General features: G+C 35.1%; 1 protein-coding gene across 1 annotated transcript; it reads right to left on the bottom strand.

The window, feature by feature from the left end:
- Nucleotides 1–9183: 9183 nt before the first annotated feature.
- Nucleotides 9184–15768, bottom strand: LOC129085022 (NKG2-A/NKG2-B type II integral membrane protein-like). Its single transcript, XM_054591432.1, has 5 exons — nucleotides 15582–15768; nucleotides 15094–15189; nucleotides 13893–14044; nucleotides 9591–9691; nucleotides 9184–9295 (listed from the first exon to the last, which is right to left on the bottom strand). The coding sequence occupies exons 1-5, from the start codon at nucleotides 15766–15768 to the stop codon at nucleotides 9184–9186; spliced, it is 648 nt and encodes a 215-aa protein (XP_054447407.1).
- Nucleotides 15769–16455: the final 687 nt, after the last annotated feature.

Below are 16455 nucleotides of genomic sequence, written 5' to 3'. Positions count from 1 at the left end.
GCTGGCATTGCCATACTTGTATCAGACAAAGTAGATTTCAAAGCAAAGGCCATAAAGAGAGACCCAGAGGGGCACTTTATCATACTTAAAGGAAGAATCTATCAAGAAGACATCAACATTGTAAACTTATATGCTCCCAATATAGGAGCCCCCAAGTTTATAAGGAAATTGTTGGATGACTTCAAAAAAGATATAGACAGCAACCCACTGATAATAGGGGATTTCAACACCCCACTGTCAAAAATGGACAGATCTTCCAAACAAAACATTAATAAACATATTGTGGCGTTGAATGACACACTGAATCAACGAGACTTAACTGACACATATAGAACCTTACATCCCAAAGAAGAAAAATACACATTCTTTTCAAATGCTCATGGCAGTTTTTCAAAGATAGACCACATGATAGGACACAAAGCAAGCCTCAGCAAATTCAGGAAAATTGAAATAATACCAAACTTTCTCTCAGACCACAAGGCCTTGAAACTCGAAATCAGCCTCAAAGAGAAACTTCAAAAACTTGCAAACTCATGGAGACTGAACAGTACACTATTAAACAATGAATGGGTCAATAATGAGATAAGAGAAGAAATCAAAAAATTTCTGGAAACAAATGAAAATCAACAGACAACTGTCGAAAACCTATGGGACACAGCAAAGGCGGTCCTGAGAGGGAAGTTCATAGCAATACAGGCTTACCTAAAAAAGATAGAAACATTTCAAATAAAAGACCTAACACTACAACTTCAAGAACTGGAGAAATAACAACAAATAAATCCCAGAGCAAGTAGAAGGAAGGAAATAGTCAAGATTAGAGCAGAACTGAATGACATAGAGACAAAAAGAACAATTCAGAGGATCAACCAATCCAGAAGCTGGTTCTTTGAAAAGATAAATTAAATTGACAAGCCTTTAAGCAGACTCATCAAGGAAAAAAGGGCGAGGACCCAAATTAATAATATCAGAAATGAAAGAGGAGAAATAACAACTGATACCACAGAAATACAAATGATCATCAGAAACTATTATGAACAATTATAGGCCAAGAAATTTGAAAATCTTGATGAAATGGACAAATTTTTAGAAAAGTATAATCTTCCAACACTGAAGGAGGAAGAAACAGAAAGCTTGAACAGACCGATAACAGCTGGGGAAATTGAAGCAGTCATCAAGAAACTCCCAGCACACAAAAGCCCAGGGCCAGACGGTTTCCCAGGAGAATTTTACAAAACATTTAAGGAAGAGCTAACCCCTGTCCTTCTCAGACTATTCCAAAAAATCCAAGAGGAGGGAAGACTGCCAGACTCCTTCTATGAGGCCAGCATCACCCTGATCCCAAAACCAGATAAAGACCCTACAAAGAAAGAAAACTACAGGCCAATTTCGCTGATGAACATAGATGCTAAAATCCTCAACAAAATATTGGCAAACCGCGTCCAGCAATACATTCAAAAGATTATCCACCACGATCAAGTGGGATTCATCCCAGGGATGCAGGGATGGTTTAATATATGCAAATCAGTAAATGTGATACATCATATAAATAAAAGAAAAGACAAAAACCACATGATCATCTCGATAGATGCAGAAAAAACATTCGATAAGGTACAACACCCATTTATGGTCAAAACACTCAGCAAAATGGGAATAAATGGGGCATTCCTCAATGTAATAAAGGCCATATATGAAAACCCTGCAGCCAATATCATACTCAACGGGCAAAAACTGAAAGCTTTCCCACTAAGATCGGGAACACGACAAGGATGTCCGCTCTCACCGCTTCTTTTCAACATCGTATTGGAAGTCCTAGCCACAGCGGTCAGACAAGAGAAAGAGATAAAAGGCATCCAAATAGGAAAGGAGGAAGTACAACTATCATTGTTTGCAGATGACATGATAGTGTACATAGAAAACCCTGTAGACTCTACCAAAAAACTCCTCAACCTAATAAGTGAATTTGGCAAAACAGCAGGATACAAAGTCAACATTCAGAAATCAAAGGCGTTTTTGTACACCAGCAATGAAATAGAAGAAGAAGAAATCAGAAAAAAAATACCATTCGATATAGCAAGAAAAAAGATAAAGTACCTAGGCATAAATTTAACCAAAGACACAAAAGACCTGTATGCAGAAAACTATACAAAATTGAAAAAAGAAATTAAGGAAGACACAAATAAATGGAAGCATATACCGTGCTCATGGATTGGAAGAATTAATATCCTCAAAATGTCCATACTACCCAAAGCAATTTATAGATTCAACGCAATCCCTATTAAGATACCAATGATGTATTTCACACAAATAGAACAGACATTTCAAAAATTTATATGGAACCATAAACGACCCTGAATAGCCGCAGCAATTTTGAGAAACACAAAGTAGGAGGGATCACAATACCGGACATCAAACTCTACTACAAAGCCACCATACTCAAAGCAATCTGGTACTGGCGCAAGAACAGACCCATAGACCAGTGGAACAGAATAGAAAGCCCAGAAATAAGCCCAGGTCTCTATGGACATCTAATATTTGACAAAGGGGGCAGAAGCATAAAATGGAGCAATAACAGCCTCTTCAACAAATGGTGTTGGGAGAGCTGGACGGCTACATGCAAAAAATTGAAATTGGATCATCAGCTGACACCATACACAAAAATAAACTCAAGATGGATCAAAGACTTCAATATAAGCCGCAACACCATCAAAGTCCTAGAAGAGAACATTGGCAGGAATCTCTCAGATATCCCACGCAGAGATTTTTTCGCTGATATGTCTCCTAAAGCAAGGGACATAAAGGAAAGAATAAACCAGTGGGACCTCATCAAAATAAGAAACTTCTGCATGGCTAAAGAAAACATCAGCAAAATGAAAAGGGAGCCAACCGTATGGGAAAATATATTTGCTAATGATACATCAGATAGAGGTTTGATCTCCAAGATATATAAAGAACTCACTCGACTCCACTCCAAGAAGACAAACGATCCAATCAAAAAATGGGCAAAGGACCTGGGCAGATGCTTTTCTAAGGAGGAGATACAGAGGGCCCAGAGGCATTTGAAAGGATGCTCAGCATCACTAGCCATCAGAGAAAAGCAGATCAAAACCACCATGAGGTACCACCTCACACCAGTCAGAATGGCCATCATAAACAGATCCACAAACAACAGGTGCTGGCGAGGCTGTGGAGAAAAGGGAACCCTAGTCCACTGTTGGTGGGAATGCAGACTGGTGCAGCCACTATGGAAAGCAGTGTGGAATTTCCTCAGAAAGCTGAAAATGGAACTGCCTTTTGATCCAGCGATTCCCCTGCTGGGACTATACCCTGAGAACACCAAAACGCCAATACAAAAGAACCTATGCACCCCAATGTTCATAGCAGCACAATTTACAATAGCCAAGTGTTGGAAGCAACCTAAATGCCCATCAGTAGATGAATGGAGCAAAAAGTCATGGTACATATACACAATGGAATACTACGCAGCAGAAAGAAAAAAAGAACTACTAAACTTCGCAACAGCATGGATGGAACTGGAGAGCATCATGCTAAGCGAAATAAGCCAGGGGGTGAAAGACAAATACCATATGATCTCACCTATAAGTGGAACCTAACCAACAATGCAAAGAAGCAAGGAAAATATGACCAGCAACACTGAAAGGAAAAGAATCAACAGAGACAAGAGGGAAGGAGGGGGCAGGGAAAGGGAAGGGAAGGGGAAAGTCAAGGAACATATAGCAAGGACTCATGGACAAAACCAAAGGGGAAGAGCTGAGGGAGGGAAGGTGGGAGGGGGCAAGGGAAAGAGGTGGGGGGGAGGCAGAGACAAATGTATTTAAAAAGTAAATAAATTAAAAAAAAATAAAAAAAATAGAAAAAAATACTAAAAAAAAAGTTGCTTGTTTCTGGTATGTCGTGTTTCCAATTTCATTTATCTCTAAGAATATTATATTTTTATAAGTTAAATTAATAACTTCTCTTGCTTCACCACATTATAGAATTATATCAAGTAGATAATTTATTAATAATGTCAAATAATGTAAATCCCACTTCTGTTTCCTTTAGAAATTTGATATTCTTATTCTTATAGTCATTTACCTTGGTGTTTCCAATTAATTAATGTTATATATATATATCTCCTTTTTTACATATAAAATGTTTTTTATGGCATTTAACTTTATTAAAATCTGTACTCAGACAATATAAAGGCACAATAGAAACTACTCAAAATAATGAGTACTTGAATTGATTCTTTAGGATGTAAATATATATCATATATCCACCTATATCATAAATATACAAATATATACATATATATTTGACTGTATTTGACAATGACTATTTTCAAAAATAGTGCCTAGTAACTTAAAGAGATAGGCCCACTGAAATTCAATACCAGGTGAAAATACTCATTTAATATGATAGCAAGTCTATTCATATTCAAAGAATTTGAAAAAGGAAGGAAATTATTAATTGACTCCTACTAAAGAATATATTTATGAGTCTTCTAAAGATGAAACCCTTTTTCTAGATGACAACAAAGATGTACAGAAAGAAAGATGAATTGCATAAAATAAATTATGTGGCTATATCTATCTGTATATTGACTTGATAAAAAGATTAATGGTAAAGTTTCAAATTTTAAAATAAATGCTTGTATTAGAATTCAAGGGAGCAAATATAGCCTAATCAGTTAATCAAAGTAGATGGTATGGCTACTTTTGTAAGAGTGAAGAAGTACTAAATGGTTAGACTATACTGAGTAAGGAATTTACTATGTAAAATGTATACCACTAATAAAAGAATATTTAAAGACCTGAATAAACATTTCTCCAAATAGGACGCAGAGAAGGCCCACAGACATACAGAAAAATGCTCAACATCACTAATCATCAAAGGCAAATTAAAACTACAATAAGATATCACCTCTCACCTTACAGAATGACCACCATCAATAAATAAAAAAACAGACATTGGCAAGAATGTAGAGAAAAGGAAACCCCCATGCACTGTTGGTGAGAACGCAGTCTGGAATAGCCACAGTGGAAAAACATGGAATATTTTGGGTCGACTCAGAGATTCCACCTCTGGATATAAATCCTAAGGATCCCAAAACATGAATACAAAGGAATATATGCCCTTCTATATTCATAACAGTGCTATTTATAATACCCAATATCTGGAAACAACCTAAGTGCCCATCAGAAGATAAGTAGATGAAAAGGCCATGGTACATTTACAAAATGGAACACTACACCACAGACAAAAAAGAAAAAAGAATTTGTACCTTTTGCTGCAGCATGAGTGGACCTGGAGAAGATTATGCTAAATGAATTAAGCCAGTCAGTGAAAGACGAAGACCACGTAATCTCACTTTTATGTGGAATCTAATGAAAACAATAAGCTAATGAACAAAATAAAGCAGAAGCATAGATACTTGGAACATACAGATGACAGGGTAGAGGAGAATAAGATGGAAGAGGGTGAGGGATTAATCAAAGAATATTTATGCAAAACCCATGGACACAGACAACATTATGGTGATTGAGTTAGGGAGAGGGGAGAGGGTGGGGCTGGGTGGAGGTGGGGAAAATGACAAAAATTGGGAAAAACTATAATAGCGTAAACAATAAAAAGAAATAGTACTTTGTTGATAAAAATAAAGCACCTTGAATTTTAGAAAATGTATAAAATAGAAATATTTATGGTGAAAGACAAGAAAACAAAGAACAGGTAGAGTTGAAATGAATTGTAGTGTTCATTCCTATTAAATGATATCCATATACTACTTAATAATTAATTATAGAAATAATTTACACATCTGAATAAAATATACAAGCAACACATAGTAATTTGATAATTATATAAAATATTAATAAAATAATTCTTATTTAAATTCCAAGATGTTTATATTTAAAATACCTGTTTGCATCTTAAGGAGACACTTCTTTATCTTAAACAGAAAGACACATGTGAGTATAAAGATGAAAACTTACTCACACAACACAAACCAGTAGGAAACGGCTATAGTTAATGTCCTGTCACATCACAAGGCAAGAATCATTATTGGAAACTATGAAATATGTTTCATAAAGCCAAATTGCATGGCCAAACCAATAGAAATGTTTTTATTTTTAATCTGTGTGGACCTAATAATGTAAATCAACATGTATAAAAAGTGAAGTAAATAATCTGAAGTGGAAATGGAAATGTTTTTCTCTCACAGCTTATCGAAGGAGCAGGTATATCAGAAATACTAGAGAAGTTTTAGACAATTAACTATAAAGCCCACACAAGAGTAGTATAAAATACTCCCTTTTGTAAGGTACAGAGCTGTGGTGTCACTGCAGTAACCCCTCATCAAGCTCGCCAAGGGAGCACATGAAGAGTGGGTACTCAAATATAAATTTTAAATAAAAATAAACATAAATTTAGATAGGTTTCTCTGTCACACTAGTCACATTTAAAAAGAGTTGTAGAGCATTTGCTGCTTCACAAAACATTTTCCAACAAGAGTTCACCAAAAATAAAAATCAATAATGCAAAATTTTTAACTTCTTCTATAGTTTTAAATTCAATAATAAATTTCTTAATAACACATGGGCCAAAGAAGTGATCATAATGAAAAAATCACAATATTTTTATGAATTAATTTAAAATATTATAGCAAAAGTCTGCTGAAATATTGTCTCAGTTTTACATCTTACCAAAAAAAAGGAAAAATTCCAAGCATGCACCTCAATAAACTAAAATTGGAAAAGCTAAACTTATGTGAAATTTATTCAAAATGAAGATGGAAAACACAAAAATATACAAAACAAGAAAGAAACAAAATTATTGTAGAGAGGATCAAAAAGGTCAAAGTTATTCTCCTTAAAAATAATAGAATTGACAAATGACTGCTGAAAAAAATTTAAGAAAACAAAAATCTTTATATCTAGAATAAAGATCAGAATAGCATTACCATATTTACACATATTAAGCAGATAATAAAGTTATATTATGATACATTTTAATATCTATATTAAAAAAAAATTTTGAAAATGCAGTTCAACAAATAGAAACCTCAGTAAACCTAACATGTTTTACAGGAATTGAGTTCATTTTTAAACTTTCCTACAAAAGCATTCTTCAAGCTTTGACAGCATTAGTAGTGAAAAATACCTTGAAAAATAGAACAGTACTGGAGATTATTTTCCAAAGTGAAATAAGCCAGTCAGAAAAAGACAAATATCATATGGTCTGACTTACATTTTGCATCTGAAGAACAGAATAAGCTAATGAACAAAATAAAATAGAGGTCCGGATACAGGGAACAGACTGACAGCTGACAGAGGGGGAGGGTGGTGGAGGGGCTGGATGAACAAAAGTGAAGGGATCAGCCACAGAACATTTGCACATGATCCTTGGCAGATAACAGTGTGGTGATGGCCAGAGGGAATGGGGGGCAGAGGCTGAACGAGATGGGCAAAGGGGGTAGGATGGAGACATCTGTAATAGTGTAAACAATACAAATAAAGTTAAGAAAAGAAGAAAATAATAAAAACAATGAACAACTTTAAAACTATATGACAGTACTTTTATACAAGGACTTCCAGGAAACAGAAAAAGAGGAATGCTTTCCAATGTATCCTTGATATTAAAACCTGTCAAGAACATAACAAATAAAAACTGATTCTGAACTCCTTGTGAACAATGATAAAAAAGCAACTTAATCTAAGTGTAGTATATGTACTGAAATTTATTTATTTTGTAAAGATTTTATTTATTTATATTTAGAGTGAGGGGAAGGGAAGGAGAAAGAGAGAGAAACATCTATGTGTGGTTGCCTCTTATGCACCGCTAACTGGGGACCTGGCCGGCAACCCAGGCATGTGCCATAGACTGGGAATCAATCTGATGACCCTTTGGTTGGCAGGCCAGTGGTCAATCTACTGAGCCACACAAGCCTGCACTGAATTTTAAAGGACAGTACAAAACTATTCTTGTGGTTTTATTTTAGAAATGCAACATTGGTTTAACATTCGAAAGAAATAAAGATAGTTTACTTCATAAACAAAATACAGAGAAAACATTTATCATTCCAAATGATAGAAAAATAGTACAAATGTTGTATCAATCAGTTATAAAATCTATTAAAAATAGCGATATTATGGAATTGCTTTAATATGTGAAAGATATAATAAAAATACTTTAAAACAAACCTCATACTTAGGGATGAAATATTTAAATATTTTCCCCTAAAATAAAGAAGGATACATATAGAACTTTTATTGTCTACATTATCCAACATTGGAAACAAACCTTTAACCTGTGGATATAAGTCAAGAAAACAAATAATTATACCAATGAAAAAGAAATAAAATATCTGTTTATATAAACTCTTCAAAAGAATATATGATTGAAACACTAGAATTAATACATAAAAATCAACAAATACTTCAACTGTATTTCTGTTTAAGGCAGCAAAAATTACTAAAGTAAATTTTAATAAGTATACCATTTAGACAATCATGATTATGAAATACTTGTATTCATATTTCTTTAAGACTTCAATATAGAAAAATTTAAGAAATAGGAAAGAAATTAAAGAAAACCTAATATATGGAATGATAAATCATGATTTGATTGGAAGAATCAATATTGTAAAATGACTAAACTTTATAAATTACTTAAAGTTTAAATGCAATCCCAAACCTAACCCCAAGTGTTTTTTTTAAGTCTTACTGAGGTGTAATTTACAAAGCATAAAATTCATACACTTAGACTGTGAATATCAGTGATTTTAAGTATATTCTTGGAGTCCTGCAGCTATCACCATTATCAAAATTTGGAAAATTTTCAGCCTTCAAAAGAAGCAGTGAACCTATTAGCAGTCATTCTCTATTCTCACATACCCTCAGACCTCTGTGGGTTTGCCTATAGATATTTCATTTAAATTGACTCACACAACATATGATCTTTTAGAAAAGTTGAATATCACAAATATAATGTTGAGCAAAAAATGCCAGACTCTAGAAGAACAATACCTGTACCTTTGGGTATGTATATTATTTTCCAATAATGGTTATAGAATTTTTTCACTATTAGAACTAATTTTTCATTTGAAGACTTATGCAATCATAGTATTATTTCCATTTCATGACAATAGTTACCCTGCAGAATCCAAATTCAAGTGGTTTAACACTAAAATTTATGCTTGCAAATATATATTTTTGGAGATTCACAACAACTTGATGTGAGGCCAAATGGGAGTAGCATAACACAGTTACTGTTATCAGAAGATGAATCTTCTATCCTGTAATAGAGAAAAATGCATAATTTTATCCATACATTGTATGAGAGCAATCCATGAGACAACAAATAGCATTTTCTATGAAAATGTAATAGGAGAATGTTTTACCAATAGGTAGTGATATTTTCCATATAATATAGTAAGAGCTGTTATTAAGAAAATATTTACATCAACATTTCATTAACTTTGAACATCATTCTTATAATTCAAATTAAACAAATGTATTAATAAAACTCTTCTGAATTGTTCTCTTTTATGCTTTCCTTTTATATAGCACTGAAAAAAAGGAAAAACTCACTCTAGTGTGGGAGTTGACCCATGTATCGACACCCATGGATGATCACTGCTTCTACGAAAAACTCCAATCCATGATGAATGTGATATGGAGCTCAGAAATTTCTACCCCAAAATAAATAAACAAATTATTTAAATAATCATTATGAAAGTTTGCATTATATTTTTTAAGATGCAAGTAATGTATTGTTTCATAGAATCCTTCATTTAGAGAACAAAATGAGGGTGTTGGATCCTGATCTAACACAGAAGATATATTAAGACTCTTATTACGGATATATTAAAATCAATTTTCATAGTGTCAAAAATTTCCAGCAACATTTAATACACTTGATTTAAAATCAACTCTTAAAGATTTATGCATCATAGTTTCTTTTTTTCTCTTAGGTTAATAAGGAAAATTCTGCTAGATATCTTTTAGTTGTTATTCATGTTGACAAATCTAGCATAGCAAGGCTTTAAATAAGTTTCTGACCACTTACAAAATGTATTTGACACCATAACTAAATCAATATAGTTTTCTACTCTTTCTCAGAGATCTGCTTTTTAAAAAATAAGGGGGTTGAAATGAAGAAGGTAAAAGGGTGGATGGTGGCATAGGTCAATACGGCTTGCCTCCTCACACAACCATGTAAAAATTACAACTAGATTACAGAAAACCCATTACTCAGAACCATCAGAAATCAACTTGAATGGAAGCCTGACAACTATGAAATTAAAGAAACCACATCCATCCAGACAGGTAGGAGGGGTGGAGTTGCAGAATGGACTGGTGCCACATCCACGTGTGGTGGATAAAAACTCGGGAGGGATACCTCAGGAGTGAGGAGTCTCAGATCCACACCAGGCCCCCCAGGTAAAGGTAAGTCCCCATAACTTCTGGTTTCCAAAACCAGTAGGAATTGGGTCAGGGGAGAAACTCCTGGAGTCCCAAGCAGTTCCCCTTAAAGAGCCCACAAATGAACTTACTCAAATTCACTGCCATGAACTCCTGTACTGGGGTAGCAGCTTGAAAGGCACCAGGGGCATATAGGGAGGGACTGATGTCTAGCATCAAGGCAAGTGCTGGGGGACAGCTTTCTCCCAGGCAGGAAAGTGGGCAAAGCCACAGAGCCAGCAGGTGGGTGCGATATCCAAGACTCCATCAACCTAGCTAATAATATTTGCTCAGCCCTGGAGGTCATCTGAACTTTGTCCCACCCAACTTACTGCTATTAACATTGGCTTTTCCATATGAACGGCTGGTCTTGGCTCATGCTTCACAACTTCCTAAATCCTTTCATACAAGCAACAGCTGGCCTTGGTCAGCCCCCAGCTACTCCCTTTCTCCCTGTATCATACTTATTCCCAAGTAGCCCCAGGGACTGCACTAACAGCAACCTGCCTAGATTCAAGCTTAGGTTTGCCAGGGAATCTCCAGTCCCAGCTTGGATAGCAGCCCTATAGCTCAGATTGCCCTATAGCTCAGGCATGGTAGCCCCAGGCAGAGCAGAGGTGGGGACTGACCTTTGCCTCTACCACCTGGGAAACCCCAAGACCTGGGCATCCAGTGGACAGCTACAGACCACATCGGGACACCACCAACCTGTCCTGCTCAAGCTGATCCTCCACAAAAGGCAGAGTTTGGTGGTCAGTGGTCATAACCAGTCTTTGCAACTGACTGGCCTGGGTAAATCCTTCCCATTGACCTGCCAAGAGCACCCAAGTTCCAACTACAAGAGGTGGCTGTATTCAGTCCACACAAAGTGAGCACTTCAAGTGCCCATCTTGGTTGATGGAGCACCTGGTTGGGGAGGCTGTGCCACTGGGGACTCTAGAAGACACCTATTACATAAGGTCACTCTACCAAGGCATGGAGTCCAAGCATCCTAACCTAACACATAGAAACAAACACAAGGAGTCTGCTAAAATGCAGAGATAAAGAAACTAGGCCCAAATGAAAGAAAAGACCAAAACTCCAGAAAAAGAATGAAATGGAGATAAGCAATCTATCAGATGCAGAGTTCAAAACACTGGTTATAAGGATGCTCAAGGAATGCAGTGAGGACCTCAACAGCATAAATAGATCCAGTCAGTAATGAAGTATATATAATTGTAATAAAGAACAATTTAGAGGAAAATAACAGTAGAGTAGATGAAGCCAAGAATCAAATCAATGACTTCAAACATAACAAAGAATACAGAGCAACAATAAGAAAAAAGAATCCAAAAAAAATGAGGATAGTTAAGCAGCCTGTGATACAACTTCAAGCAATCCAACATCCACATCATAAGGGTGCCAGATGAAGAAGAGAAAGAACAAGAAATCAGAAATCTATCTGAAAAAATAATGAAAGAAACCTCCCCTAATTTGGTGAAGAAAATAGACATGCAAGTCCCAATTATGATGGATGCAAAGAGGCCCACTCCCAGACATGTCTTAATTAAAATGCCAAAAGTTAAATATCAAGAGAGGATCTCAAGAGTGGCAAGAAAAAAACAGTTAATTACTTACAGGGAAGTACCCGTAAGACTGTGAGCAAACTTCTCAAAAGAAACTTTGCAGTCTAGAGGGGATTGGCAAGAAATATTCAAAGTGATGAAAAACAGACACCTAAAGCCAAGATTGCTTTACCCAGCAAAGGTATCATTTACAATGGAAGGGCAGATACATAACTTCCCAGACAAGAGAAAACTAAGAGCTCATCATCACCAAACCAATATTATGTGCAACGTTAAAGGGACTTATTTAAGCAAAAGAAGATCAAAACTATGAACAATAAAGTGACAAAAAATATATATCTACCATAACTGAATCGGGGAAACAAACTAAGCAAATAAGAATAGCAGAGACAGAATTTTTGTTATGGAGAGCATTTTGATTGTTGCCAGATGGGAGGGTGGTTTAGGGGAATGGTAGAACAGGAGAGGGGTTTAAGAAATACAAATTAGTAGGTACAGAATAGCTATGGGAATGTAAAGTACAGTATAGGAAAAGGAGTAGACAAAGAATTTATATGCATAACCCATGGAATAAACAATGGTGGAGGGACTGCCTGAGGTAGTGGTGGGGACCGGGTGGAGGGAAGCAAAAGGCAGAAAATAGGGATAACTGTAATAGCATAATCAATAAAATATAATTGAAAAAGAAAATAAAGAACTAAGGCTAAAATAACTGTTTTGGGGGGCCCTGCATCATTCTTTAATGAGAGGAACCCTGAATTGTTTTGTTTTTGTGTTGGTAGAATCTACTGGTCCAGGTATGGTGTCAGAGACTCATTTTTCTGATGACTAAAATTATAAATTATGAAACTAATGAAAAATACAACTCAAAGAGAACCCTGAAAGATGGAAAGAAACAGGAAAATAATTTTGTACACCAGGATTAAGGAAAAACAGAGTGACAGAGTATCTTTATATCCCTACCCAACTGAAAGTGACTTAGGCCTGATGCTTCCATATCCTACCCAGCAATAGGAGGTGTTCAAGGAAGCCATTCCTCCTCTGCCGTGCAGAGGGAATCCTGCCCAGCAACACCAGGCAGGTCTACAAGGTGATCCATCAAGACTCCTGCTAACAAAAACAGTGAGAGCAATGCTTCTCCTTTCCCTAAGAGAAACCAGGGTAGGTGGGTTGGGGGTGGGACCAGAAAAGGGGATTTTATGACTACAAGTAATGGACCCAGCAAGTCTCTCTATCCCTGAGGGCATGAGACTCACATCCCCAATGAAAGACATCAGATAGATGGATTTTTAAATGTTACATTCACATAACCCAGCAGTGACAATTAAAAAACAACAGATAAATGCGATATAGATAAAAGTCAACAATAGTATATGGGAGTTAAAAGAGACAGGAAGAAAAATGCATACTCTATGATTTTATTTATATGAGGTTCAGAAATAAGCAAAGAGATTGTACAGTATTAAAAGTCAGCCCAGTGGGTAAGTGGCGAGGGAGGAGAAGGGGTGAGAGAATGAAGACACAGGAGCAGGGCTCGGGGGACCGCCAGCTCCATCCTGTGACATGATCTGTCATCACACAGTTCGATCCCCTGCATCATCAACCTGCTCAGTTATTCCTTGATATAAGGTAAAATTAAATATCAAAGTTTATTTTAGAAACCAAGAATATATAGAATCATCGTTTTCTGTGAAGAGCAATATGCATCATTGGTATACAATATAACAAAATATTATAAATTCAAACAATGGAATAGTCTAAGATTTTAGCTACAAATGTGTACAAAAATATGGATGAATTTTGTCAATATAATCTTGACTGAAATAAGCCATTAATAAAGTGTATGAAATGTTTGCTATCTTACCCTTTCTTCTTCATCACTTATATAGAGCAGGCTGGAGTTCTTAGAAGCACAGGCTTTCAAACTCTCATTCCATGCCTTCTTTTCAGTGCTAATGTAATAGCAGTTGTTGGAATATGTAAACCACTCTGGTGGACAAGGACCACAAGGATATGCTGAAGAAAGGTGATGAATTATTATCCAATAACAACTTGAAGTTTAAAAATGAAAATTAACTTACATAATTGCAAAAATATAAACATATATGTGCATAATATATCTGTGTGTCATCACAGGCTCATAGATATAAAGCAAAACACACTCATACACACACACCCAGAAGAGGCACCTGCTCATCCCCTAATTTATGTGCCCATATAAAGCAAACACACAATTATCCACTCTGTACCTGTCCAAGTGTCAATGAATATAACCACTTCTTAAGAACAGTAAAATTTATCTTCTCATATTATAACAGTGGGAAGTTTGAGCCAATAAGCAAAGATGGGTATGGAAATTTTAAATGAATATTTCTCTATAGAGTTGCATAAGAAAGAACACTTGTCTATAAATATTAGTTTGAAAAGTTATAGCCCATTTTATAATTCATCTTCCCCCCAAAATTCTGTTATCATTTATGCCCAGCCTAAGATAAAGACAAAAATATAAACTGTGCTAATACAAGAACTTTGAAAATTATGTACCTGTCTGGGTCTTTTTTACCAGGGAAGAATTGTTCTGTTTCATGCTTGGAGTAGCTACAAAAATTAAGATAATTCTTAAAAATTTATCTAAACAAATCATGATACTTTGAAATATACTATATTGTTTAGGGTTAGAATAATGTGAAATAAAATATATTTTATCAAGAAAAGTTAATAAAGTAATAACCATTCAGGGAGAAATATATTAAATGTCTATAGGAACAAACTTCATTATCTCTTAACATTATTTTGTTTAACCAATCTTAAAATGAATTTGTATTTCTAAGAACGTCTTCTAGTCTTTGAAATCATGTGTTTGAGTTATTAAATCAGAATATATGAATGTATCTAAAATACTCTCTACATTCATTATTAGTGATGCATTTAACAAATTCAAAATAATTCAAAATAGTCTAAATGCACACTTTAAAACGAAAGTTCCAAAATATTTCAAAATGTTTAGAGGCACTGATGAATCTTAAAATAAGAAGTTCCATATACTCTTACAAAAATGTACTTACACTGAATAACACGTATCATTACCACAGCGGACATCAGGACAAGGCAGAGGACCCCAAGGATCCTAGCAATGAGCCTCCCTGGAGGTGATGAGGAATCTGCAAGGAAAGGAAATGAAACACTAAGAAAAGAGAGATGAAGAAAATGTTTTATACAGTGTATACAGAGAGAACTCCCAAGCACAGGTAACCATGTAAATAAACTTGGCCCCCCAAACCTATATCTACCATTGTAATCTTCCTCTTAGAATATATCATTGCATTTTCAATAAATATAATACCTCATGATATACTGGTTGAAGACTAAAACTTACAACAATGTCTGAATAAAATTAGGCCTGAACTTTCATCTTAGAATATTATATTCCAATTTCAAATTCTGATCCTTAAGATGAAAAATATGTGAATTTATTCCTCATTCTTTCCCACACCTCTGCACCCAAGTTGCACATCCTAGAACAGTTATACTGTGTGTCTATTAAATGTGTTACCTTTGTAGTGGTCATTCTTGCCATTCCCTTGAAGATCCTGAGAAACATTCTGAAGAATTAATTCTGCATAGGTTATTTCCTGCCCGATTACTGAAATGGAGCCTTTGGTATCCTTAGATTTAATTTGCTGTCTCTTTGAGTCCTTAACCAGATTCAGTTCTGCGTAGGTTACTCTTTGGTCACTCATCTCTGTGGCTGAGTGGTGGCTGAGACTGTGCTCTGAGTGAAGTGTACTGCAGACTAAATAGTACGTGCACTGAAGAGATGCCTCACAGGAACACTGGCTAGGGTAGAGTGTGAGTATCAGGCTCACTTCCCATTTGAGGAATCTAATGTTCTAGTTCTAAATTCCTTACAGATTTAAACAAGTGTCTTATGGTAAAATACATTTTTTAAATATACTCTACATTTGTTGATATATTATTTGTTGGAGCAATAAAAAGACATAATTAGGAATATAGAAGTACATGGATAATAATATCCTCTCTAAAGTCAGATCTCACAAAAATATTTTGACAGCATTAGAATGTCTTTTAGAAATTAAATGTTTTATTAGAAAGAAAAAAATATTTATGAGAATTTTGAAATCCAGTAGTAAAGACTAAGTGTTTTAATGATGAAAAATAGCAGTATTGGCATACACGTTAATTTCCTGCACTAAATTATATTTATTTAGTGACTTACATTTGTTGGTTAAAGTAATTACCAAAAGGTTTATTATTTTGAATGCTTGACAAGTTCTGAGAATTAAGTAAAAATTTAAAGAAATTTTATTTGTTGGAAAATGTTACATGACACACTACACTTATCTGTAACCTAAAAAAAATGAAAAAAACCCAAAAAGGATTTAAAAATAATTGTTTCACAAATCTAA

The sequence above is a fragment of the Pteronotus mesoamericanus genome, unplaced genomic scaffold (genome assembly GCF_021234165.1).
Source record: "Pteronotus mesoamericanus isolate MK-2021 breed Mesoamerican mustached bat unplaced genomic scaffold, CSHL_Meso_final scaffold_21, whole genome shotgun sequence".
Lineage (NCBI taxonomy): Eukaryota > Metazoa > Chordata > Mammalia > Chiroptera > Mormoopidae > Pteronotus > Pteronotus mesoamericanus.
The sequence above is the reverse complement of the archived record's forward strand: the minus strand, read 5'-3'. Positions and strand labels throughout refer to the sequence as shown.

What these genes read in the sequence shown, in the direction of transcription:
- LOC129085022 (XM_054591432.1), bottom strand. Translation starts at nt 15,768, where the DNA reads ATGAGTGACCAAAGAGTAACCTACGCAGAACTGAATCTGGTTAAGGAC. An exon ending in CAAGAATGACCACTACAAAG is followed by an intron (nt 15,190 to 15,581) that starts GTAACACATTTA and finishes CTTTCCTTGCAG; the next exon opens with ATTCCTCATCACCTCCAGGG. An exon ending in GGGTCAACTCCCACACTAGA is followed by an intron (nt 9,296 to 9,590) that starts GTGAGTTTTTCC and finishes TCTCTATTACAG; the next exon opens with GATAGAAGATTCATCTTCTG.